Source organism: Eumetopias jubatus, unplaced genomic scaffold (genome assembly GCF_037043125.1).
Source record: "Eumetopias jubatus isolate StellerSeaLion01/CBP00866 unplaced genomic scaffold, mEumJub1_p1.0 scaffold_11, whole genome shotgun sequence".
Lineage (NCBI taxonomy): Eukaryota > Metazoa > Chordata > Mammalia > Carnivora > Otariidae > Eumetopias > Eumetopias jubatus.
Genome location: NW_028274817.1, coordinates 88,777,456 through 88,803,806, shown reverse-complemented (window position 1 = coordinate 88,803,806; position 26,351 = coordinate 88,777,456). Strand labels below are relative to the sequence as shown.

The 26,351-nt window shown below is 41.6% G+C and overlaps 1 protein-coding gene across 1 annotated transcript in view; it reads right to left on the bottom strand.

Moving 5' to 3' along the window:
• The window catches only part of EFHC2 (EF-hand domain containing 2), a 189,912-nt gene that overhangs the window by 156,114 nt on the left and 7,447 nt on the right, over positions 1 to 26,351 (bottom strand). Inside the window, exon 2 of the mRNA XM_028113518.2 lies at positions 3,859 to 4,047. Within this exon, the coding sequence (XP_027969319.2) occupies positions 3,859 to 4,047 (189 nt within the window). The remainder of the gene's footprint in view (positions 1 to 3,858; positions 4,048 to 26,351) is intronic.

The following is a 26,351-nucleotide window of genomic DNA, read 5'->3' as shown; positions in this document are numbered from 1 at the left end:
GGCATAAATCCTCCCAGGGCCAGTAGGAATGTGTTTCCAAATGGCAGCGGGGCTGGCATTTTAGGGAGGACATTCTCCCCAGTCTAGGGTGCCCCCCCACATGGCAGGATGTAAAATATGCAGCTGGCCCCCAGCTACTCAACAGCAGAGACACCTCAGACCGGGCATTGCCCTAGGGCAAGGCAATTTAAAGCATCCAAATGAATGCAAACAATCCTTGGGAAACAACACATCAAAATTCCAACAATGTTAAATAAAGATGGAAGCAGTGTTACTGATTTTTTTTCCTTTTGCCTCAGCCTCCAAAGTGGCCCAGCATGGCAATTCATTGATCCTGACTTTATTTAAAATATTGCTAGTTCGGTCACCATGAATGTTGGCATTAATTTTGATTCTTGAAGACAGTTCATTAAAATACTATCTGGCTTGAGTACTGAGGTTCGGAGTGCCCCGTAAGTTGTGCCCCCATGTTAAGGGCCTCACTTGCCTCGACCTAGTCCCATCACTGTGACAACCCAAAACACCTGCACACATTTCCAAAGGCCTCCCCGGGTTCAGAGAACCTCTGAAATGGGGGCTGATTTTTCTCATAGAACAAGAAGTCCAGAGAGAGGCAGCCCAGGGGCTCTGGGTTGCCAGCACGGCTCTCCCAAAATGGCTGCAGAATCACGTCCTAGTTCCAGACAGAAAAACAAAGGTAGAGCAAAGAGCGGGAAAAACATTATCAGCCAAGCCTCTTTTAATGAGGAAAAAAAAAAAAAAACTCTCCCAGGAGCCCTACCCAATAAACCATCACCCATATATCAATGGCCAGAAGTGAATCACCTGGCCAGCCCCTAGCTGCAAAGGAGTCCGGGCAGCAGAACACTTTTCAATGGGCACAGCTCCCGCCACAGTAACACTGGTGTTCCCTCTATAAGAATGAAGGGGAGAGTGAATAAAAGATAAACAGCTAGAAATGTTTGCCATGGGGGCCATGCAGGATAGTAAATGCCGACTCTTCTTGGTGATTGCAAATAGCCTCTTCTCTGCTTGTGATCTGATGGTCTGCCTGGACAGAGCATTTTTATGATCACTTTTAGAATAACGGATAAAACCCAAAATGTTGTCTTAGGTTGAGCTCCATGGAAGCAAGGCCTGAAACAGGGATTTAGGTGCATGTGATTTATGAAGGGCACGCTCTTTTCTTTCTTTTTTAAGATTTTGTTTATTTATTTGAGAGAGAGAGAGCATGAGCAAGCAAGGGAGGAGCAGAGGGTGAAGGAATGAGAATCTGAAGCAAACTCCACACTGAGCACCGAGCCCGAGGCGGGGTTGGATCCCAGCACCAGGGGACCATGACCTGAGCTGAAACCAAGAGGAGGACGCTCAACTGACTGAGCCACCTAGGCACCCCCAAGGGCACACTCTTAGGAGAAACTTATAAGGAGTGAGGGGGGCACCCAAGGGAAGGGAAATGAGCCAAGCAAGCATACAATCTCATGTAAAGTTTTGCCTGGACCTGACGCACAAGGGGCTATGAGCAGAAATCCACGATACACAGGTGTCCAGCCTTGAAGAAGCTCAGCTTTCTACCCTTGACAAATCACTGAGCCTTTTGCCACCTCTTCTTGTGGTGACGGGGCCAGTGCAACCGTCCAGGTTTCTCTGGGTAATGCAATGCCCATCGGCTAAGAACAACACTCCATAGAGGGTTACAGGTGTGAGCTGTTTGCCAAAGCACGTGCTGCCTGTGGGGGAGCTGGGTGCCCCATCTCTAATGTGGATCTGGGTGGGCACGAGGGGCATCTATTACAAACATTAGATTTTGATACACTTTCCAAAGAACTGCCTTTATTTCTATCTTGTACTGTTTGAGAATATATAACCCTAGATATACTGCTATGATTAAAAGCTATTAGAGAACTGGCAATGAGTTAAAGATGTCTCATTTTTAAGAAAAATGATTAACAGGTGTTGACTTGTTTTGTTGAACCACGAATGGGGAAAGCACTTTATAATTTGCTCTGGGTATTAACCAGGATCCAGTCTGTAGTTCACAATCTCATCAGAGCACGTAAATATTTCATAGTCTTAGTGTCTCATTTAAAGCTCAATGAATATTTAATTGAAGTTGACCAACAAAATAACTGAAAGAATTATGTTGCGCTTAGGGCTAAAACGAGCAAGCTCTTCATTTTCTCAAGTAGTTTGAAGCTAAAATCATTCCAACTTCACGAAATATTCCACATAATTTTGTAAGTAATTAAAGGGCTGCAAAATAGGTTTGAAAGGCACATATTAAATATTGAGAAAAACATGAAATAAAATGAATTTTCAACTTTCAGTGCAAGAGAATAGTTTAATATATTGTCACCTCCAACATTACTTATTCAGTAGTGGATTAATCTATTGTCAGTACCCTCTTTTTGACACAAGAAGTAAAAAATAGAACTTTTCTTTGTCCCTTGCAAATTAAATATTCTAGAATGATGATGTGCAAACACCTATAAGATTGATATTAACAGGAAACCATGCATGATCCAGCCAAGTAAGCTAGCCCAGAAATTGCTTCTGAACTCTGGGTCCAACATTGGGCCAGGTACTGAAAATAATCTTAAAAACATTTTTTAAAGAAAGTGAGAGAGAGAAATAATGGTCCATGTTCAAAGTAGAGATGGTTTCCCTGGAAAGAAGCTTCCCTGCAGTCTGTTAGATCTCCATAAGTGTCAGAACTGGGCTTCAAAAAATATATACGCTCTAATTGATCAACCCTAACACAGATGACACAGAATATGTCACTTCTACCAAATTTGAAGACATTTAATTGGAATCAAAGTATTGCCAACTAATCCATGCTAAAGCTGCTAAAAACCACCTGGTAAACTTAGGGTATTAAGGGTTGAATTCTTTATCTAGTCCTGAATTATTTTTTTTTTAAGATTTTAGAGAGAGAGAACGAGAGACCACGCATGTGCTCGAGCAGGGTTGGGGGGCAGAGGGAGAGGGAGAGAATCCCAAGCAGACTCCCCCACTCAGCACGGGGCCCGACATGGGGCTAGATCCCACGACCCTGAGATCACAACCTGAGCTGAAACCAAGAGTCAGACACTCAACCGAGCCACCCAGGTGCCCCACAGTCCTAATTATTTTTTAATTACAGAACCTAAATAATTGAATAATAGGCTCCTTTTTGGGGAACAGACATGAGGCCATGATACAGGGTTATCTCAAAAACAAAACATATCCATTCTGCTATCCTATGGGAAATAACTGGTCGCCTTGCGTTTTTCTTCCCTTTGATCTTAAGTCCCTTTTTAAGATATTCAAATGGATTACCTTTTTTCAATTATCAATTCACCATGATATGTGTGTGTTATATGCACAAACATATACGTTAAGTTCAGAATCTTGTCTAATAATGGCGCCTCTTTCCTTCACTTCTACAATTCATGCCATGTCACCCTTTGGTTCTCAGGGATGGGGAACCATGATTAATATGCAGAAAAGACATCTTTCTGTTGCTATTTAATGGCATGTTCCAAATCAAACAACATGATTTCGTTAATGGCAACTCACGAAGCCAAAAGGGACACTCTGACCAGACTCTCAGTGTCTATAGGAGGACAGATTATCCTGTCCAGGGGAGGAGAAGAGAGAAAGGTTGGTAAGCATTAGCCAAGAAAGATAAACATTCGGTGTCCTGCAACCAGTGGGCCTGGTCAGAAACAGGAGCTGTAGGGTACTTTTCTTCTGCAATGTGTCTTTTCAAAAGAATAAGCCTGAACGTTTACAAGGAGGACTTGCATTTTCTCAAATACACTATAACATGCATGTCACATTTTACGATTGCATTTTTCCCAGTGTCATGGGACTTACCTGCTTATCAAAAGCTACCCAGGATGGCACATCACTTCCCATTCCTTTAGGAAATACACTGTATTTCGGCTTCATCTTTTGCCTGAGAAGCAGTTCTCCACCAATTCCGGGTTTATCTTCACTCACCAGCATGCTCACATTGTTGCAAAAGCCCCAATGTTGAGATTTGTGGAACTTCTCCTTTCCCACCTGTGAATGCAAGCGACAACATAAAATGGCTGAGGTTACTCTTTGTGTCTCGTCTTACTTGTTTTTTAAAAGGTAAACACATCGCCCCCCCCAGTTTATTTTTCCTATTACAAAATGCACCTTTGAGTGGCAAATAATTATGATCAATCTTTATCCATAAAGCTGTGTCACATTTTAGATTCAATTCATTTTAGCAAATTCAAAACTTTGAAAAGCAGTAAGAATAAACCCAATACTCCATACTATTTAAAACAATTAAAAATAACTATTACTGCAAGTGAACATTTAGAACATTAGCTTTTGCTAATTGGTCTATTCTACTTATTTGCCAAGAAAGCAAATGGCGGGGGGAGGTCCTCTACTTCAGAGTAAAAATGTAACATATTTCCCACATAAGTCTAAATGTTATTTGCACCAACACAGAAAATAAAATCTTTTCCTCATTAAAATAAATGTAACAGGAAATTCCTCAGAGCTGACATTCTCTTCCTAATTTTAAAACCTTGCCGTTCCTCTCCCTCATTCCCCTCCTGTCTTTCCTGGGGATCTGGGCAGAGAGAGAAAAGCCTGCATGATACTACCAAGGGTTGGCAAAGACGTGGGCCAACGTCAGCTCGCATGCACTGCTATGGGGAAGTAAAGGAGACAGTCCCTCTGAAGAGAAATCCAGCAATACCCAGGAAAGTGAGAAGTGTGGATGCCCTCTGGCCTAGCAAGTCCATTTCCAAATATCCTTTGCCCCTGTGCACAAGGAACTAAATATAAATAATAAATATATATATAACAAATGTAAATATTTATTGTAGTATATACCATATATCATGAACATCTGTCACAGTCCTGAATAAAAAAATAAAACAACTCAGATTACAACGGAGCCCTCTCTCATGCCCCTCCCTGCCTCTCCAGTGGTAACCGTTACCCTGAATTTGTCCCTAGAGGTTTAACATTTTGTCAGGGCAATAGCCTTTTGCAAAAGCATGATGCAGGGAAATCTGAGAGGAGGTCTGAAAAGACCTCATTTCGAGGCAACCTACTGAACAAGAGGAAATATTTGCCAGTCTTCTATCTGATAAGGGGCTAATATCCAAAATACATGAAGAACTCCTACAACTCAAGAGCACAAAACCAAACAATACAATGAAAAACATGGGCAGAGGATCTGAACAGATATTTTTCTTTTCTTTTTTTTTAAGATTTTTTAAAATTTATTTATTTGATGGAGAGAGAGAGAGAGACAGCGAGAGAGGGAACACAAGCAGGAGGAGTGGGAGAGGGAGAAGCAGGCTTCCCACTGAGCAGGGAGCCCGATGTGGGGCTTGATCCCAGGACCCTGAAACCATGACCCGAGCCGAAGGCAGATGCCCCATGACTGAGCCACCCAGGCACCCTGACAGATATTTTTCTTTTTTTTTCTTTTTTTTTTAAAGATTTTATTTATTTATTTGAGAGAGAGAGAATGAGAGATAGAGAGCACGAGAGGAAAGAGGGTCAGAGGGAGAAGCAGACTCCCTGCTGAGCAGGGAGCCCGATGTGGGACGCGATCCCGGGACTCCAGGATCATGACCTGAGCCGAAGGCAGTCGCTTAACCAACTGAGCCACCCAGGCGCCCTGAACAGATATTTTTCTAAAGAAGACACACAAATGGCTCAACAGCACTCAGCATCAGGAAAATGCAAATCAAAAGCCCACTGAGATATTACCTCACGCCTGTTAGAACAGCTATTGTTCAAAAAGAGAAGACATAAGAAGTGTTGGTGAGCATGAGGAGAAAAGGGAGCCCTCATGCACTGTTGGTGGGAGTGAAAATCGGTGCAGCCACTGGGGAAGACAGTATGGAGGGTCCTGAAAATACTACAAATAGACCCACCACACAATCCAGCAAATCCTCTGGGTATTTACCCTAAGAAGACATCACTCAAAAAGATATATGCACCTCTATGTTCACCACAGCATTATTTACAATAGCTTCTCAGACATGATAAAAATCCTAAGTGTCCACCCATGAGTCATTGGATAAAAAAAAACATGATACATACACACACACACACACAAACACACCCACACAGAGAATATTACACACCCATAAAAAAAAGAATGAAATCTTGCCATTTGTGACAACACGGATGGACCTTGAGGGCATTACACTAAGTGAAATAAGACAGAGAAAGATAAATATCATCTGATCTCACTTACATGTAGAATCTTAAAAAAAACAAAACAAAACAACAGGCTCAGAGATGAAGAGAACAGATTGGGGGTTGCCAGAGGTTGGGGTGGGAGGGGGAAAAGGTGAAGGGGTCAAAAGGTATAAATATCTAGTTATAAAATAAATAAGTCCTAGGATGTAACATACAACATGGTGACTACAGTTAATATTGTACTGCATTATTTGAAAGGTGCTAAGAGAGTAAATCTTCAAAGTTCTCATCAAGCACTGGACGTTATACATAACTGATGAATTGTTGCACACTACATCTGAAACTAATGTACTGTATGTTGGCTAACTGAATCTAAACTTAAAAAGAAGTTCTCATCACAAGAAGAAAAAATTGTATCTATGTGTGTGACAGATGCTAGGTAGACTTATTGTGGTAATCATCTCGCAATATATACAAATACAGAACCATGTGTACACCCAAAACTAACAGAATGAGTCAATTATACCTCAATAAAAATAAAAAATAAAATAGTTAATATTAGAAAGAAAAGACCTAGTTTCCTCTTGTAATGAAGGCAGCCTGGAAGAATCAGGAAGGGCCTGAGCAGCCCCACCCAGGGTAGCCAAAGGCTATGAGGGAGAGGCCAGAGGCGGTGGTTAGGATGCTGAGCCGCAGCCTGGCTCTGCCCCTTAGAGAATCCATTGTCACGACCACTACCAAGCTCCCACTACCCCCGCCACTCATACACGCTCAGGTTACCACAAGTCAATCCCAAACCACCAAAGCAAAGCCAAAGTTGGGTTGCTTAAAATGAATGGTGGAGTAACGCAGAATTGGGTAACACTGTTCCCTTTTTTTTTTTTAATGAGAGAGAGAGAGAGAGAGAGCACATGGGGGGGGGAGGGTCAGAGGGAGAAGCAGACTCCCCGCTAAGCAGGGAGCCCGATGTGGGACTCGATCCCAGGACTCCAGGATCATAACCCAAGCCGAAGGCAGTCACTTAACTAACTGAGCCACCCAGGCACCCTGTTCCCTATTTTTTTTTAAGATTTTATTTATTTATTTTAGAGAGCGAGAATGAGAGACGGAGAGAGAGTACATGAGAGGGGGGAGGGTCAGAGGGAGAAGCAGACTCCCTGTTGAGCAGGGAGCCTGATGCGGGACTCGATCCCAGGACTCCAGGATCATGACCTGAGCTGAAGGCAGTCGCTTAACCAACTGAGCCACCCAGGCACCCCTGTTCCCTCTTTTAAAGCAAGTAATCTCAGCTGGCCCCGAGCTCCTGTGGCCCTCCATGCACATACCCAGCTCTTATCCCATTCCGCCTTGCACTGTGTATTACAACTGGTTGTGCATTCGCTCTTTGACAAAAATAAATAAAAATAAATAAAATAAAGCAAGTTATCTTGGACAATCACAAACTCACCTCAGGTCAAACCAACAAGTGTTTCTTAAGCATCTAAGCATCTGTATTCTGAGCTGCGTGCCAGATTTACTAGTTAAAATAAGCGTTAAGACTCAGCCCCTGCCCTGAAGAAACCCACAATCTTGCCGATGACATACGATTTAGATCCATAAAACAACTAGAAAACTACAAAACAGTATAGGTACCATTTCTGAGCACTTACTATGAGCTAGACTCCAAAGGGCTTTATGTACATTATCTCATTTCACCATCACCAAACTATTTGACAGGTTTTGTTAACTGCCATTTTTACAAGTGAGGAAATCCAGGGAGAGGGAGGTAGACTAGCACACCCACAGGGACGCTGGAAATAGAGCAGCAGCCTGCATCCGAACTTAAGTTCATGTGACCTTAAGCTCTGGTCAGCCGGACTGGAGGAGTAGTGTTGAGGTCCAGTGGGTAAACTGATACTGTCCTGGGCAGGGAGGGACGGGATGAATCAGGCAGCAGAGGACAGGCAAGGGTGTTCCGACAAAGTTATGAGTAACGCACTGCAGCTGAGCTGACAGCACCTAGTGGGAGGGGCAGGAGAGTAGTGAGTCTAACAAAAAAGGACAAGTTCAAGTTTGGAAGGAGGGTAAGACAGTAGAATATGTAAGGAGGTCTAGATTATGGAAAGCCTCACATTTAACTACCATATACATCTGAAACTCTCCTGGAGCAAGGATGAAATATAATCAAAGACTGGAGTGGCAATGTTCCAGATGGACTGAAAACCATTTTATAGTCATCAGAATAGCAAGAATTAGAAAGCTGGATCATGTGAAAGGTTGGAGAGGAGGTGGGAAAACGGAAACCCTAATGCTATTTGGATGAGAGAGTACAGGGTCATTCTGGGAAGCAATGGGATTTGATTCAACAATCAAGAATCTCCCATTTGCAAGGACATGGATGGAACTAGAGATCACTGTGCTAAGAAAAATAAGCCAGTCAGAGAAAGACAAATACCACATGATTTCACTCCTATGTGGAATTTAAGAAACAAAACAAACAAGCAAAGGGAAAAAATGAGAGAGACAAAGCAAGAAACCAACTCTTAACTACAGAGAACAAACTGACGGTTACCAGAGGGAAGGTGGGGGGGCTGGGGGGGGATAGGTGATGGGGATTAAGGAGGGCACTTATCCTGACGGGCACCGGGTGATGTACGCAAGTGTTGGATCACTATATTGTACACCTGAAACAAATAATAACACTGCATGTTAACTGGAATTAAAATAAAAACCTTAAAAAAAAGAATCAAGGGGCACCTGGGTGGCTCAGTCAGTTAAACATCTGCCTTTGGCTCAGGTCGTGGCCCCAAGCTGGGCTCCCTGCTTGGCAGGGAGTCTGCTTCTCACTCTGCCCCTCTCCCCCACTCCTGCTCACTCACTCTCTCTCTCTCTCTCTCAAATAAATAAAATACTAAAAAAAATAAAATCAAGAATTAAGAATCTCACTCCTTGATACGTATCTCAGAGAAATTCTCACAGTAGCCAATAAGTGGGTAAATATGAGACTGTCATGGTATTTTGGAGAAGTTGGAGGCAACCGAGATATCTATGTTGATGAAATCAACAAGAAAATATGGTTTAATGGATAAGTACACTATGGTGGATGTTAATTTCACCTCACTGCTTGAAGCAATAAACCAGATGCATTAGCTCAGGCTGCCATAACAAAATACCATAGACTGGGTGGTTTCAACAACAGAAATTTATTTCTCACAGTTCTAGAGGCTTGGAAGTCCAAGATAAACCTGCTAGCCAATTCGGTCACCCAGGAAGGGTTCTGTTCTTCACTTAGACTGCTGACTCCTCACTGTGTCCTCACATGGCAGTGAGACAGACAGCAAGATCTCTGGTGTCTCTTCTTAAAAGGGCACTAATTTTATCATGGAGGCTCCACCTTCATGACCTCCTCTAAACCTAATCACCTCCCAAGGCCCCATCTCCAAATACCATCACATTGGGGTTTGAGGCTTCAACACTGATTGAATCTGGGGAGAACACGTTTCAGTCCATAGCATCAAATGTACATCCAGCAACACAGATCCTTCAAACGTTGTTTGGAAGAAAATGATTATACATTTGTATGTTTAAAAACACACACACAGGGGCGCCTGGGTGGCTCAGTTGTTAGGCGTCTGCCTTCGGCTCAGGTCATGATTCCAGGTCCTGGGATTGAGCCCCGCATTGGGCTCCCTGCTCAGCGGGAAGCCTGCTTCTCCCTCTCCCACTCTCCCTGCTCGTGTTCCCGCTCTCGCTGTGTCTCTCTCTGTCAAATAAATAAATAAAATCTTAAAACACACACACACACACAGTGTTACATATTTTGTAAGGACACATACAGATTCCAGAATGTGCATCAGAGATATTTATATGGAAGCCTATATAAAGTGGCGAAGGAATAAGATTAAGGATAAAGAACAATGACGAATAAAAATACATAAAACAAGAGAGAGACCTTGCACAGGTCAATGATGATATTGTGCCAGAAATGGAGGAATATAATGAATTCACCTCTTTGTGCCAGACATTAAAGAACAAACAAACTAACAAAGATGGATTGGAAGGAGACGTGAGAGGCAGGCCGACTCGGCAAGCTGCTAGTGCGTGGAGCAGGACACGATGAGAAAGTACTGCACAAGGGGGGCACAATGAGAATGGGAAAGAAGGGGCATCCCAGATATAGGACAGGGGCCCTCAAGCTATCTTTGAGGAAGGGCAAGTTTGATGGTTTTCCCAAACTCACTTCAGATGGATACTTTTGCAATATACAAAAAATTATAAGAAATTGAAATAAATACAAAGACATAAGAACTTACAAGCCTACAGATCACACCCTTGGATATCATGGCAATGTCAAATTGTCATATAAACTTCTAAAGACTGCCAGGGTCACACATGCACACCGTACTTTGAGTAGCACTGCCATAGCAGTCACTGGGTAAAGAAAGCAACATCTGTGATAGGATGTGTTAACGAAGGAAGAGTGAGGGGAGGTGATCTGAAAGTTTCATGCCAGCCTCACTTCCACTTTGGAAGGGGTGGGGAGCGGAAGATGGGAGAGGAAAAGCACTAAAAAGGATGAAGGAGGGGCACCTGGGTGGTTCAGTTGGTTAAGCATCCGCCTTCAGCTCAGGTCCTGATTCCGGAGTCCCAGGATCAAGCCCCACGACAGGCTCCCCGCTCAGCAAGGAGTCTGCTTCTGCCTCTGACCCTCCTCCCTCTCGTGCTCTCTCTCTCTCAAATAAATAAATAAAATCTTTTTTAAAAATGAAAATGAATGAATAAAAAGGATGAAGGACTTCCGTCAGCTGACCCGTTGGCCTACATATTGCTGCAGTTCCCAAGCACAGTCATAGCAGCGTGGGCTGAGTTTCTCATTTCCGATATTTCTGCAGGAGACTAAAACAGTGGATTGAACCTGAAGCACTTTCAGAGAGTCTAGTCCTTCATTTCCTGGTCGCTACCACAGCAGCAAAGGGAAGAGGGAAAGGGCAGAAAAGGTGGACCTGCTGCCTACCCCCAGACACATACGCATACACAACTGCTATCAACTCTTATTAGCATGTGTTTGTCCAGCTAGTGACAATGACTAAGAATACCAAAACACAGAGCCTTTTATTTTGTAGATTTATTTTTTTAACTTGAGAGGGAGTGCTGGGGGCTAGGAGCAGAGGGAGAGGGAGAGAGAAACTTAAGCAGACTCTGTGCTGAGTGCAGAGCCCAGAGCCCAAGGCAGGCCTCTATCTCACGACCCCGAGATCACAACCCGAGCTGAAACCAAGAGTCGATACCTAACCGACTACACCACCCAGGCGCCCCCAGAGCCTTTTATTTTAAACATAAGATCCACCAATGCTGTGAAAATTGAGAAACTGCAATAGGTAAATTCAGAAAGTAGTTCAATCAAGTTCCAGCTAAACTGATGATGAACTACGTCTCTATCCAAAGAGTACCAGCTAGATACTTGTTATATACTTCCAATTCTTTTGCTAAATACAATTAGATCAGCCACACCTAATTCTTAAAAAGAATACTTTTAGTATGAAAGTAAATATTAACTACAATTTTCCAAAAGGCTTGTGGGTTGTGAATTCATAGACTCAAATCCAAAACAACAAAACACACGCTTCCTTAAAGTTTAGTAACGCAGATTTCTATTGTTATTCACATCAGCATAGCATGTAAAATTGCATTTCTGCACTATCAAGAGTGTGAATTTGAAATTTCAATTCAAAATTGTACATCTTAGAAACTAATTGCTTGAGGATTTGTTGGGTATTATGCAAAAGTCCACAGGGCACTTGTTTCGCATGTTTGCCCCTCCCGACACACACGCGTGCGCACGTGCACATGCACATGCTTGAGATTTGCCATTAATCAATTAGGACCACCTGTCAACCTGTCCCTTGCCCTAGTGACTGTGAAATGGTACTCAGACTCAGTCCCAAATTAGGCAAGTGTCTTCTTAGTGAATGACAAAGTGAGGAATATACTATCCCCGGAAACAGTGCTCCCTCGGTGTGTCTCAACTCCCTGGGTCCCACCGTGGCAGCCAGATCCAGACTCCCCTTGACGTTTCATATCAAATTAACAGCTGACACCACCACCCCCTTCCTTGTTGCTAAAAATTGGAAAAGCAATTTTATCACTTGCTCAGACTGATTACTGAATAATCAGAGAATTGTCAGGGCCACTACAGAAGCCATAAAGCTAAGCCCAACTGAGAAGCAGGCTCTAGTCATCAGCATTGCGAGTTGTTTATCCATTTCTCATCTCTCCTTCAGAGCTCTGGCACATCAGAGTCTCGCTGTTTCTTTTTAGGCTGCCCTGGCGAAGCCCAGATGCTGACAACCCCATGACAAAGGCAAGGAAGAGTGAAGTGCTTGGTAAGAAGCTGACAGCTCATGAGGGCCACCCTGAGCTAGAAGCCTAGAACCACTTTAAAAGCATTCAATCCTTTTCATTTCAGAGCAAATCTCTCGGAGAATGCTTTGTCATTATTCCCATTTTGTAGATGAGGATACTCAGATGGGGGGGGTAGTGTTAAGTCATTTGCCCAAGGTCACTCGGTGAGTGTAAGTGCCTCATCCAGGATACAAACTCAACTACGTGTGAGCCTTTAAACATGGGGCCTTGGGGCGCCTGAGTGGCTCAGTCCTTCGGCTCAGGTCATGGTCCCAGGGTCCTGGGATGGAGCCCCACATCACGCTCCCTGCTCGGCAGGAAGCCTGCTTCTCCCTCTCCCACTCCCCCTGCTTGTGTTCCCTCTCTATGTCTCTGTCAAATAAATAAATAAGATCCTTAAAAAAAATAAAAAATAAGAATAAACATGGGGCCTTGCATTGTTTGTGCCTCTTCGAGAAAAGTGCTAGAGCTCCCCTTGTTTACATCACCAAGGTTGAATTAATACTTTTACTTTTGACAAATATACTAACGCAAATGACAACCAGGACCACGAACAGATGAGATAAAGGGACCTAAAAATTAATAGCAGGTACCACCACCCCTTCCTCAAAAGCAGAACAGGTATTCGAGAGTACTGTAGAAAGCCCTTCCCAGTTACCAACAATTACTGGACACCCGAGGACTGAAGAGAGCCAGTTCATATTTAATACTTCCATGTACTTTCACAACTTACTTTTCTAACTACGTTTTGAGGTTAATGGAAAATAGGATATAGAATTACATAAAACTATCATTCTCAGATATTCCTGCTTGATCAAGTTTAGGCCTAGTTTGCTTCTGTTCCATGAAGTTTGTTGTTGTTTTTTTTAATTTCTTTCCTCCCTTCATATCATATTTATTTTAGGAATTCATTTTCTCTTTTCTTCTTTTCTGTACTTTTATAGAGCAAAGAAGTCACTCAGTAGATGCTGTGAACCTCCCAGAGAAAATAACAACAAAATTGCCTCAGGTACAGTGGGATCTTAGAGTGCAGGACTGTAAGAGCATGAAAGCTACCATTACTTATTAATAAAGCTAAATCACTCAAAAAGCAAGCCCAAATGTAAAAATAAAAAAGCTAAGTCAAAGAAACCTTCAACCATTTTTTTCAGCTAATTTTCTTCTCTTTCCAAACCTAACCTGAAAAATTGTTGCACTCATGATTCTTAGCCATCAGCTCAATATAATAAGATTGGTTTTATATATTTAATAATGTATTTAAATCAGTGGAATGGAAAATAAAAGTCAATAAGATCTAAAGAGATGTGCAGCCCCTTCCTCAAAAAACTGATTTTTTTTTCTCTAAATAATTCAGTTCAAAGCACCAATCAATAAAAAGAATTCTAAAGGCTTCTCCCCAAAGTCAGTTAAAATCACTGACCCACTGGAGCTGATCAGTACACCCATTCCCAAATCGCTTCTCCCTCGCCGGTCTCCATTTAGAAGCCAGAAAAGGGAAAACACTGCACTTGTTTCCTCAGCCTCCTTTTCATAAGTCCGTTCTGGGATTCTGGAAAAGGCTTCTGTCCACTTGAGCCAAGGGACAAGTGCAAGTGACACCACCCCTAGCTCACCCCTTCCTGCCCTGAGATGCATACATGATGCCTAGAGCCCCAGCAGCCACCTTGGGATCATGAGAAGAAAGGTGGGGAGGATCCCAGAAATGCTGGCTCAGACAAAGTTGAGCCTTTAAATGGATGGCAGTTGCCACCTACCTCCAGACTTCCTGCTCGGTGAAAAAAAACAAATTCCTGCTTCTTTAAGCCTCTATTAGTCAGGTATTCCATTATTCACAGTAAAAAGCATTACAAACTAATGCATTTAGATTCTAAAAGCTGTGCTTGAATGCTGTTGTTTTTTTTTTAATGGAGTAAGATGAGTAAGTGATCTAATGGGTAATTTTCTTTATACATTGACAAAAATAAATCTCTTCTCAAACTCTGAGCACAACAAATATTAGTAAAATTTACCACCTTCACTGACCTAAGAGATCTATTGGAGATTAATTCTTGAATTTATGAAGAGCAGCAACTGGTTCCACTGGATAAGACTAGAAGAATAGAAAAGCTAAAGGCAGCTGTGAGCAGTATACACACGGGCAATGTATCTGGAGATGGAAACCAGGAGTTCGTGACCTGGCCCAGTACCTTCTTTAAGGATATTATGGAGGAAAGTCTACCTCAAGGTAAAACCAGGGAGTTGTTCATGGAATGGAGGTTCATGACTGTGTGGGTGGGGGTGTGCGTGTGCGTCTGCACGCTAGGGGTAGGCAGTTGACATGAGCTCCTAACGCCCAAGTTCAGCGCTCCTATAATAACACACCAGCTAGAATAGCATCTGATGCAAGCTGAGGGTCAAAGAAGATGGCCACAGAGTCACATCTGACTTCCCTCTCCCCCCAGCAGTCTGTGGCCTTTAGGGACTACGGGCCACTCAGGGTAATAGCTGCGGATTCAAAAATCCTAGGTTAGAGTAGATGGATGAGCTACGAGGCCAGCACAGTTTCCAACTATACTTGGTGAATTGCTAAAGACTTTCAGGGACAGAGGCAGGTCTGTCCCATAGCTGTGAGGACAGTGGATGACAGAGGCCCCAGGGTGGGAGGGGATAGTGATTATGCAATTGTGCTGAGTGTGTTTTAGGACTAGAATCTGAAAATCTGCATCAACAGTCCCTGATCCCACAAAATCAAAGACTGAAGGAAAAATTATAACATAATCAGATACTTGTGACAATAATAATTTAAAAGTAGGAAAGGTATAGGGGACCTAAATAGAAGTGAGGTTTCCATGCTTCATTTGAAGTAGTAAAACACTGATAGCTACATACCACAGTCTATAGAAATCATATATATATATATACCGTAATATCCAGAACAACCACTATGTAAACTATACTAAGAGAAACGCTCAACATAGTGATTTGACAATTCTATATATCATGTAACTGTCACCACAGTAAGTGCAGTCACCATACAAGGTTATCACAATATTATTTTTTGTAAGATTTTTTTTTAAAGATTTTATTTATTTATTTGAGAGAGAGAGAATGAGAGATAGAGAGCACGAGAGGGAAGAGGGTCAGAGGGAGAAGCAGACTCCCTGCTGAGCAGGGAGCCCGATGCAGGACTCGATCCCAGGACTCCAGGATCATGACCTGAGCCGAAGGCAGTCGCTTAACCAACTGAGCCACCCAGGCGCCCCTTATTTTTTGTAAGATTTTATTTATTTGTCAGAGAGACAGAGTAGAGCACAAGCAGGAGGAGCAGCTGGCAGAGCAGGCAAGGGAGAAGCAGGCTCCCAGCTGAGCAGGGAGCCTGAAGTGGGACTCAATCCCAGGACCCTGGGATCATGACCTGAGCTGAAGGCCGAAGCTTAACCGACTGAGCCACCCAGGCATCCCGATTATCACAATATTATTGACTATATTCCCTGTGCTATACTTTTCATCCCTGTGCATTATTTATTTTACAACTGGAAATTTGTACCTCTTAGTCACTATACTGTACACCAGAAACTAATATAACATTGCATGTCAACTATACTCCTATAATAAAAAAATTTTTTAAACATATATACTCAAAAACACTATAAATAAATCAAGATAGAATCCTAAAAAAAAAAAGTTCCAGTATCCCATGGGAAAAGAAGAGAAACAGAGGAAAGAAACAGAAAAGAGAAATAATGTATCAGACATAAACATTAACACACCAATAATCACCTTATATGTAAATGACCTAAATGCATTAATCAAAAGACAGAGATTGCAGAGTGAATTTATAAAGCATGACCAACTACATGGTGTTCACAGGGAACTCACTTCAAATTCAAGGACAGAAGTCAGTTGAAAGTAAAGATATGAAAAAGACATACCAGGCAAATACTAATTTTAAAGAAGCAAAAGTGGCTCTATCAGTAACTGATACACTAGACTTGAGAGCAAAGAAAATTACTAGAGCAAATAGAGACTTTTTATAATGATAAAAGAATCAATCCACCAGAAAGACACAACAAACTTAAATGTGTATGCACCAAACAACAGAACCTCAAAATATATGAAGCAAAACCAATAAAGTTAAAGGAGAAATAGACAAATCCACAGTTACAGTTGGGGACTTACAACAATCCTCTCAGCAACCAACACATGTAACCAACAGATCCTAACTGACCTATATAGAACCCTCCACCCAACAACAGCAGAATACATATTCTTTTCAAGTGTGCATGGAACATTCACCAAGTTAGACCATACTCCAGACCATAAAAGCAGCTTTGGCAAATTTAAAAGGATTAAGATCATATAGACTGTATTCTCTGACGATAATGGAATCAAACTAGAAATCAGTAAAAGAAAGACAACAGGAAAAACCTCCAAATATTTGGAAATGAAACAACATACTTTTAAATTGTATGTGGGTCAAGGAGGAAATCTCAGAAATTTTAAAAAACAGAACGGAAAGAAAATGAAAATACAACACATCAAAATATGTAGGATGCAGCTAAAGCAGTGTTAAAAGGGAAATTTAGCACTAAATATTTACATTAGAAATAAGGAAAGGGAACACCTGGGTGGCTCAGTCGGTTAAGAGGCCAACTGTTGGTTTCAGCTCACATCATGATCTCAGGGTCGTGGGATCAAGCCCCATGTCAGGCTCCATGCTCAATGCAGAGTTTGCTTAAGGTTCTCTCTCCCTCTCCCTCTACCCCTGCCCCCAACCCCACTCTCTCACTCTCTCTCTAGTAAATAAATAAATCTTTAAAAAAAGAAATGAGGAAAGGTCTCAAATCAATACCCTAAGTTCCTACTTTGAGAAATTATTAAAAGAAGAGTAAAATAAATTAAAAACAAGCACAAAGAAGGTTAGAGCAGAAATCAGCAAAATTGATAAAAACAGGAAAACAGAGAAACTCAAATACAAAACTTGTTCTTCAAAAAATATATATTAATAAAATCTCTAGCAAGACTGAAAAAAGCTTTTAAAAAGAGTTAAGATACAAATCACCAATATCAGAAATGAAATAGGGGATATCTTTATAGATGCCATAGCCATTTAAAAGATAATGAGGGAACACTCTGACCAACTTTACACACATAAATTCAACAACTTAAAAAAGTGAGCCAATTTCTCAAAACCACAAACTCAAAACCAAAAGTCAGCCAAGATGAAATAATCTGAATAGTAACCTTTAAAGAACCTGAATTTATAACTAAAAGCCAAAAAGAAATCCCTATGCCCAGCTGGCTTTACTGGAGAATTTTACCAAATATTTAAATAAGAATTAACATCAATTTTATGCAATCTCTTCCTGAAAATAAAGAGGAGGGAACTCTTCCCAGCTCATTTTATTAAGTCAGTATTATCTTGATACCAAACCAAAGAAGACAGTTCAAAAACAGAAAACTACAGGGGTGTCTGGGTGGCTCAGTTGGTTAAGCATCTGCCTTTGGCTCAGGTCGTGGTCCCAGGGTCCTGGGATCGAGCCCTGCATCAGGCTCCCTGCTCAGCGGGAAGCCTGCTTCTCCCTCTCCCTCTCCTCTCTCGCTGTGTCTCTCTGTGTCAAATAAATAAAATCTTTTTAAAAATTAAAAAAAAAAAAAAACAGAAAACTACAGACTAAAATTTCTCTTGAACATAGATACAAAAATCCTCCACAAAAAAATTAGCAAATTGAGTCTGGCACTGTGTAAAAAGAATTATACACTATGACCACATGGGATTTATTATGCAAGGCTGGGTCAACATTTCAAAGTCAATCAATGTAATCTACCATATCAACAAATGGAGAAGAAAACTCAAATAATCGTATCAATTAATACAGGTTAAACACATTTGTTGATCAACACCCATTCGGGATAAAGACCCCCAACTAGTTAAGAACACAGGGGAACTACTTGATAAAGAGCATCTGTAAAAAATCTATAGCTAACATCACACTTAACAGTGAAAGACTAAATGCTCTCCCAAAATCAGAAACAAAGCAAGAATGTCTGTTCTATTCTTATTCAACACATTATTAGAAGTTCTACCCACCACAGGAATGCAAGAAAAAGAAATTAAAGGGACACAAATTGGAAAGGAAGAAAAAGAACTATCTCTATTTATAGTTGACAAGATTGTTTATATAAAAAAATTCACAGAATTCACACACAAAAAAATCCTACAACTAATAATTGAGTTCAGCAGTGTCGCAGGATACAAGATCTGCACACACAAGTCGATCACACTTCTATATACTAACAATAAACATGTGAGACTGAAATTTAAAACACGATGGCATTTATAATCACTCCAAAGAAAATTAAAATACGAAACACATACAGGATCTGTGAGCTGAAAATTACAAAATGCTAATGAAAAAAATAAAAAACGACCTAAAGAAATGGAGACACATATCATGCTCAAGGACTGGAAGACTCTACATAGTAAAGATGCCAATTCTCCTCCAAAATGATCTAGAGGTCTAATGCAATTCCTACCAATATCCCAGCAAAGTTACTTGCAGACATAGACAAGCTGATTCTAAAATTCATATGGAAGGTACAGGCCCTAGACAAAGAAGGATCTTGAGAAAGATAAGTAAGGTGAAAAGAATCACTATACCTGATATTAAGGTTTACAATATTACTATAGTAACAAAAACAGTGTGGCATTGGCAGAAGGACAGACACAAAGACCAACAGAACAAGACAGACAACAAAAAAGACCACCCAAAAATGCTCAAATGAGTTTTTACAAAGGTGCAAAAGCAATTCAGTAGAGGAAGACTAGCCTTTTCAACAAATGGTGCTGGAGTAATTGGATATCCAGAGACAAAATCAAATGGATCCTGAACTAATTATCACATCTTGTATAAAAATCAACTCAGAATGGATCACAGACTTGAACATAAAATGTAAAACTATAAAAATTTTAGGAAAAAACAGAGGAAAAAATCTCCAGTATCTAGGGCTGGGCAGAGAGTTCTTAGATTTAACTCAAAAGCATGAGCCATAAAAGGAAAAATTGATAAATTAGACCTCAACAAAATTAGAAACTTTTTTGCTATGCAAAAGTTAACAGGATGAAAAGACGAGCTACAGACTGGGAGAAAATATGTGCAAACCACATCTTAGCCGAAGGGCTAGTATCTAGAATATATAAAGAATTCTCAAAGCTCAACAGTAAAAACACATTCCAATTAGAAACAGGCAAAAGACATAAACAGACATTTCACCAAGGTGGATATACAGATGGCAAATAAGCACATGAAAAGATATTCGACTCATGCATAAGCCATCAGAGAAATGCCAATTAAACCCACAATGAGATATCGCTATACACCTATCGGCTAAAAAAATAGTGACAATACTAAATGCTGACTAGGACGTGGACAAACTAGATCACTCGTACACTGTTCTGGGGAGTGTAAAATGGTACATTCACTCTCAAAAATAGTTTGGTAGTTTTATGTTCTGTTTTGTTTTTTTGGTAAAACTAAACATGCAGGGGTACCTTGGTGCCTCAGTCAGTTGAGCATCCAACTCTTGGTTTCCGCTCAGGTCGTGATCTCATGGGTCATGGGATCGAGCCCCTCGTTGGGACCCTGCACTCAGCATGGAGTCTGCTTGAGATTCTCTCTGCCCCTCCCCCCAACTGATGGGTTCTCTCTCAAATAAATAAATAAAATCTTTTAAAAAACAATAAACATGCAATTACCATTATGATCCACCAATTGCACTCTTGGATATTTACCTCGGAAAATGAAAACACATGTCCACACAAAAACTTGTACATGAATGCCCATAGCAACTGTATCCCTCACAGCCCAAAACTAGCAATAGCACAGATGTCTTCCAGCAAGTAAACAGTGAAAGAAACTGTGGTACATACATGGACTACTACGCAGCAATAAAAATGAAGGAACTGATATGTGCAACTAGCTAGATAAGTCACGAAAAAATTAAGCCAAGTGAAAAATAATAATAATCCCAAGAGGTACATACCGTGTAATTCCATTCTGTGTAACATTTTCAAAGTAATGAAATTTTCGGGGGCACCTGGGTGGCTCAGTCAGTTAAGCGCCCAACTGTAGATTTTGGCTCAGGTCACGATCTCAGGATCATGGGATCGAGCCTCTCAATGGGCTCCACGCTCAGCGGGGAGTCTGCTTGTCCTTCTCCCTCTGCTCCACCACTCGCTTGTGCTCTCTCTCAAATAAATAAATAACTAAAATCTTTTAAAAAAATTTTTAGAACTGGAGCACAGACTAGTGGTTGCCAAGAATCAGAGATATTGGCGGGGGGCAGTTGATGGGAAGGTGGGCGGGGTTACAAAAGAACAACAGATGGACCCTTGTGATGCTGGAACTGGTCGGTATCTTCACCGTCAGGGTGATCACCGCAACCCACGCATGTGATGAACCGTACAGACTAAATGCACACCCGCAAATGAGTACAAGTAAAGCTGGGGACATCTTAATGGGATCAGTGGATTATATTAATGTTTACATCCTGGTTCTGGTAGTATACTAGTTTTGCAAAACGGTACCGATGGGAAACTGAGTAAATGGTACACAGGATCGCCCTGTATTATTCCTTTCAGCTACACGTGAATCTCTAATTTTCCTCCATAAAAATTTCAATTACCAGTACAAGGCAAGAGTGGGTCTACTTTCCTTGGTAACCAGGAGACAGTCCACACCGGTGCCTTTTATAAAGTATGAAGTATGAATGGAAACACAGATGTGCAATAAATGACTCACAAAAATGAGGTGGAAAGAGCCCTATAAATGATAAAACAAACATCTCGGCTTCAGTTGCCAAACTTGTGTGCTGAAGAAAAGGTAGTCTAAATTAACTGTAAGCCAAGTGAATGGACCTGATCTCCCCCAAAACTCTAGCCGTTGTGACCATCCCCTCCTTGGGGATGCCAAACACATAGTCAGGAAAGCACAAAGTTTCTTTGGCCTTCAGTTGGCCAAGCTGAGCACTTAGTCACAGTGGAGTGGCCAGGTCAAATTCAGGCATCCTGGAGGCCTGGCTAAGAGGGGGAGTGAAAATGCCTATTTCCCCTTTCCTTTTGCCTTGGGGTCCCCCTCCCCCCTCAGAGTTGGCTCTACCCTTTCTACAACTATAGTAACAGGATAAACTCCTCGGGAAATGGCCCAAGAAATCCCTTTGCATGTACCCTAGTGCCTATCTAGAACACTGCTGTCGGGAGACTGGTCTCTTAAGGGAGTCCTGCCTCATGAATGTTCAGAGAAGAAAGTGCTGCTTCCAGAAAAAGCCAAACTGGATGCCAACAAGGAGAAGAAAAATGTCCCTCTGCCTGGCACAAGGGGCCACAGAAGAGGCTTTGAATCACAGCTTGTATGTGACATCTTCATGCTATCCTGGCTGCTTGGCATAAGCCACACATCCTGAGAGGCTTTATAACCTATTGAAGCCGCAGCAGCACATGACTTTCTTCCTGTCTTATAGTCACTGTTGCTAAAATAAGAAATCCTCAGCTCCACGGCAGCAGTGCAAGACACAGGCGAGAAGCTAATTCCAGAGAGGATTCTCCCAAACTGTGTTTATCACCCCTAGTTTTTAGGCATGGCTGCTACAGGCAGACAAAGACAATCAACAGGCACCTATTAAGGGCCTGCCCCGGGGAAGGAAAGGCAACCCAAAGAGCCATCAATCACAGTTTCCCAGTCAGCAGAGGAATGTCACAATCACACATAAAGAACGCAAAACACAACACAGGCAATAAGCCAGTAAATGGGTGGTCTGGACAATACAGGTGTGTTCAGGGTTATGAAGACAGAGAGAGGGCTCCTGCTGAAATGATCAAGGAAGGCTTTAATGAGAAGGGGGGGGGGGGAGTAGAGGCACCCTTCGAGGGAAGGCTAAGATCTAGATGGGAACAGGAAGAAGCACAAGAATGCTGTCAGGAAGAAGGCAAGTAAACCAATAATTGAGTAGTTTAACAACTGAGTCCAAAATATATTCAAAGGACAGTGAGTATGCTGGTTTAACTGGGGTATGAGGCTTGTTTTCCATTATGGAAAAGAAAACTGCTAAGAAATAAGAGTATCGTTTGAATTTTTTACAATGATGGTATACTCATGTATTACCTATATATTAAAAAACACAAACAAAAATGTTTTAAAGGAAGGGGTGCTGGGGCCCCTGGGTGACTCAGTAGGTTAAGCGTCGGCCTCTTGATTTCGGCTCAGGTCATGATCTCAGAGGGAGATCTCAGGATTGAGACCCACGTTGGGCTCCATGCTGATGGAGCTGCTTGGGATTCTCTCCCTCTTCCTCTACCCCTACCCTGCTCATTCTCTCTCCCTTTCTCAAAAAGAAAAGAAAAAAAGAAAAGAAATGCTAAGGCTGAGGGGGAATCTAGACTCCCGGGTATCGAGTCCGTGGTTGGTGTGGCAGACAAAGTTTTAGCTCCCAAAAGCCATTATTTACTGCCTCTTCTCTTTCCCAGCTCCAAAAATAGATGGTGAAAAATCAAGTTCCCAATACCCCTTTAGCAAAGGAGAGCCATATGACTCTATTTTAGCCAATAAGATGTAAGGGGGAAATCTACTGGGGGGCTGGAAAACACTTCATTTTCTGAAAAAAAAAAGAGCTTTTTTCCCCTCCCTCTCCTTCCTACTTGTCTGGAACAGGGTTATGAGATGTTGTGACGTCTGGAACTAAGGCAACCACCTTGCGTCCATGAGGCCGCAGACCTAAGAATGAAAAGCCAACATTCTCATGATGGCAGAATGGAGAGATAAAAAGAGTCTGAGTCCTGGGCGCCTGGGTGGCTCAGTCGTTAAGCGTCTGCCTTCGGCTCAGGTCATGATCCCAGGATCCTGGGATCGAGTCCCGCACCGGGCTCCCTGCCCGGCAGGAGGCCTGCTTCTCCCTCTCCCACTCCCCCTGCTTGTGTTCCTGCTCTCGCTGTCTCTCTCTGTCAAATAAATAAATAAAATCTTTAAAAAAAAAAAAAAAGAGTCTGAGTCCTTTACAACATTCATCAGCCAATGCCTAAACCTGAAACTGCCACACCACTATCGTCCTTCTGATAAGAAGATCAATTTGGCTTAAGCCACTGTTAGTCAGGTATTCCGTTACTTATAGCCAGAAGTATCTATCCTAAGTAACAGAGCTATGAAGTTCAGGACAGAATACAAAAGCAACCAAGGTTAGGTGTTTGATCCCCGAATAGGCAAAGTGACTCTAATTCCTGAACCCCAAATTAACATTTAGGAATAGCAATGGAATAGTATGTCATTTCCAAAGTATGAATGACAGCTTCAAGAAGTGGCCCAGTCTGAAATAATGGGATTTCAAAGGTATTTCAGTGGATCCTGGAAACAAGTAACAAAATCCTTTAAATCAAAACCATCCCATGATCTGGCACAACAGACACCTACTGTTTGCCTGCCCAGGGATTTCTCCACCACCAACTCCTTTCTTCGGCTATTTATTTTCCAATAGTTTTATTGAGGTATAATTCATACATTCTAAAGTTCACCCATTTAAAATATACAATTCAATGGAGTTTACTATAATTACAAAGTTGTGCAATCATCCCCACAATCTAACTTTAGAACACGTTCATCATCCCAAAGAGAAACCTCATAACCCATTAGCAGTCACTCCTCATTCCATCCCCTCCCCCACACGGGCCTAGGCAACCATTCATCTAATTTCTGTCTCTATAGATTTGCCTATTCTGCGCATTTCACACAAACGGGCTCATACAATACGCAGTCTTTTACGTATTGTTTCTAGTATGTTTTTGAAGTTCATCCATGTTGCGGCATGTATTAGTGTTTTTATGGCCAAATAATATTCCACTCTATGGCTGATACCATATTTTATTTATCCATTCGTCAGTTGATGGACATTTGGGTTATTTCTAATTTTTGGCTAATATGAAGAATGTTGTTCTAAACATTCACGTTTGCATTTTTTGTGGACATACGTTTCTCTTCTCTTGTATGCCCAGGGGTGCTGCGACACAGAGTAACTCCATATTTAAACTTTTGTGAAACTGCAAACTCTTCCATAAGCAGCAGTACTGTTTTATATTCCTACCAGCAATGCATGAGGGTTCCCATTTCTCCACATCCTTGCCAACACTGGGTACTGTCTTTTTAGTTATAGCCACCCTAGCTGGTATAGAGTAATAGCTCATTGGGGTTTTGATTTGAATTTTCCTAACAACTAATAATGTTGAGCATCTTTTCGTGTGTTCATGGCTCTTTGTAAAGGTTTTTGGAGCAATATCTCTTCAGATCCTTTGCTCAATTTTACATACACTGGATATAGGTCCCTCATCAGATATATGCTTTGCTGATACTGTCTCCCATACTATAGGTGGACTTTTTACTTTTTCCATAGTTTCTTTTGAGACCCAACTTGGGCTATTTACTGCAGCAATATTTGTAATAGCAAAAGACTGGAAATAATGCAACTATGTGTCAAAACGGGATGGGCTGAATAAACTATGGTTATGTCCACACAATGGAGTACTATGTATTTTTTTTTAAAGATTTTATTTATTTATTCATGAGAGACAGAGAGAGAGAGAGAGAGAGAGAAGCAGAGGGAGAAGCAGGTTTCCCCACTGAGCAGGGAGCCCGATGCGGGACTCGATCCCAGGAGCCTGGGATCATGACCTGAGCCGAAGGCAGACGCTTAACCATCTGAGCCACCCAGGAGTACTATGTAGCTGTGAATGGATTATACGTTCCAACAGCATGAGGAAAACTGCCCACTACGATGAAGAGATCTCCAAGATACACTGTTAGAAGGGAAAATGGAAGATGTAAGAGAATGTATAGAGTACGCTACCATTTGTTTAATAAGAGACCATGTGAATATATTTTAAAATTTGCTGTTTTAAAACCAAAAACAGAAAAAGAAAAGATTAAGAGAAAGTTTGGGGTTAAGCTACTTATAGAGGGAAGGGGGAAGAGATAACAAGATTGACGGGACAAGGATGAAAGCTATACATACCTGTCGGAATGCACCTCACTTTGTAAATTTGACTCTGAAACCACATAAGTGTTCTATTTTTACGCTATAGTAAAAGTTTTTAAAGTTAAAAAGCACGATTTTATAAGTGATGAATCACTGAATTTTATCTTAGAAACCATTATCGCACTGTACGTTAACCACCTAAAATTTAAATTAGGGACTCCTGGTTAAGTGTCTGCCTTTGGCTCAGGTCGGGACCTCAGGGTCCTGGGATCCCGTCCTGCATCGGGCTCCCTGCTCAGCGGGGAGTCTGCTTCTCCCTCTCCCTCTGCTCCTCCCCCTGCTCGTGCTCACTCTCTCTCTCTCAAATAAATAAAATAAAATCTTAAAAGAAATTTAAATTAAAAAAAAAACATAAAAAAAAGAGAAAAAAACAAAATGAAATGAATGAACCTAGCTGGGTACTGAGCTGGTGACCTAACCATACTGTCAGGAACGATTTAAATGAAATTAAAACCCAATAATTGGACCATACATTCCTAATGGGATATATAAAACAAAAGAACTACAAAGAAATATTAAACTAGGGTGCCTGGGTGGCTCAGTCGTTAAGTGTCTGCCTCCGGCTCAGGTGATGATCCCCGGGTCGTGGGACTGAGCCCCGCATCGGGCCCCCTGCTCAGCAGAAAGCCTGCTTCTCCCTCTCCCACTCCCCCCCGCTTGTGTTCCCTCTCTTGCTGTGTCTCTCTCTATCAAATAAAAAAAAAAGAAATATTAAACCATTTGAAAAC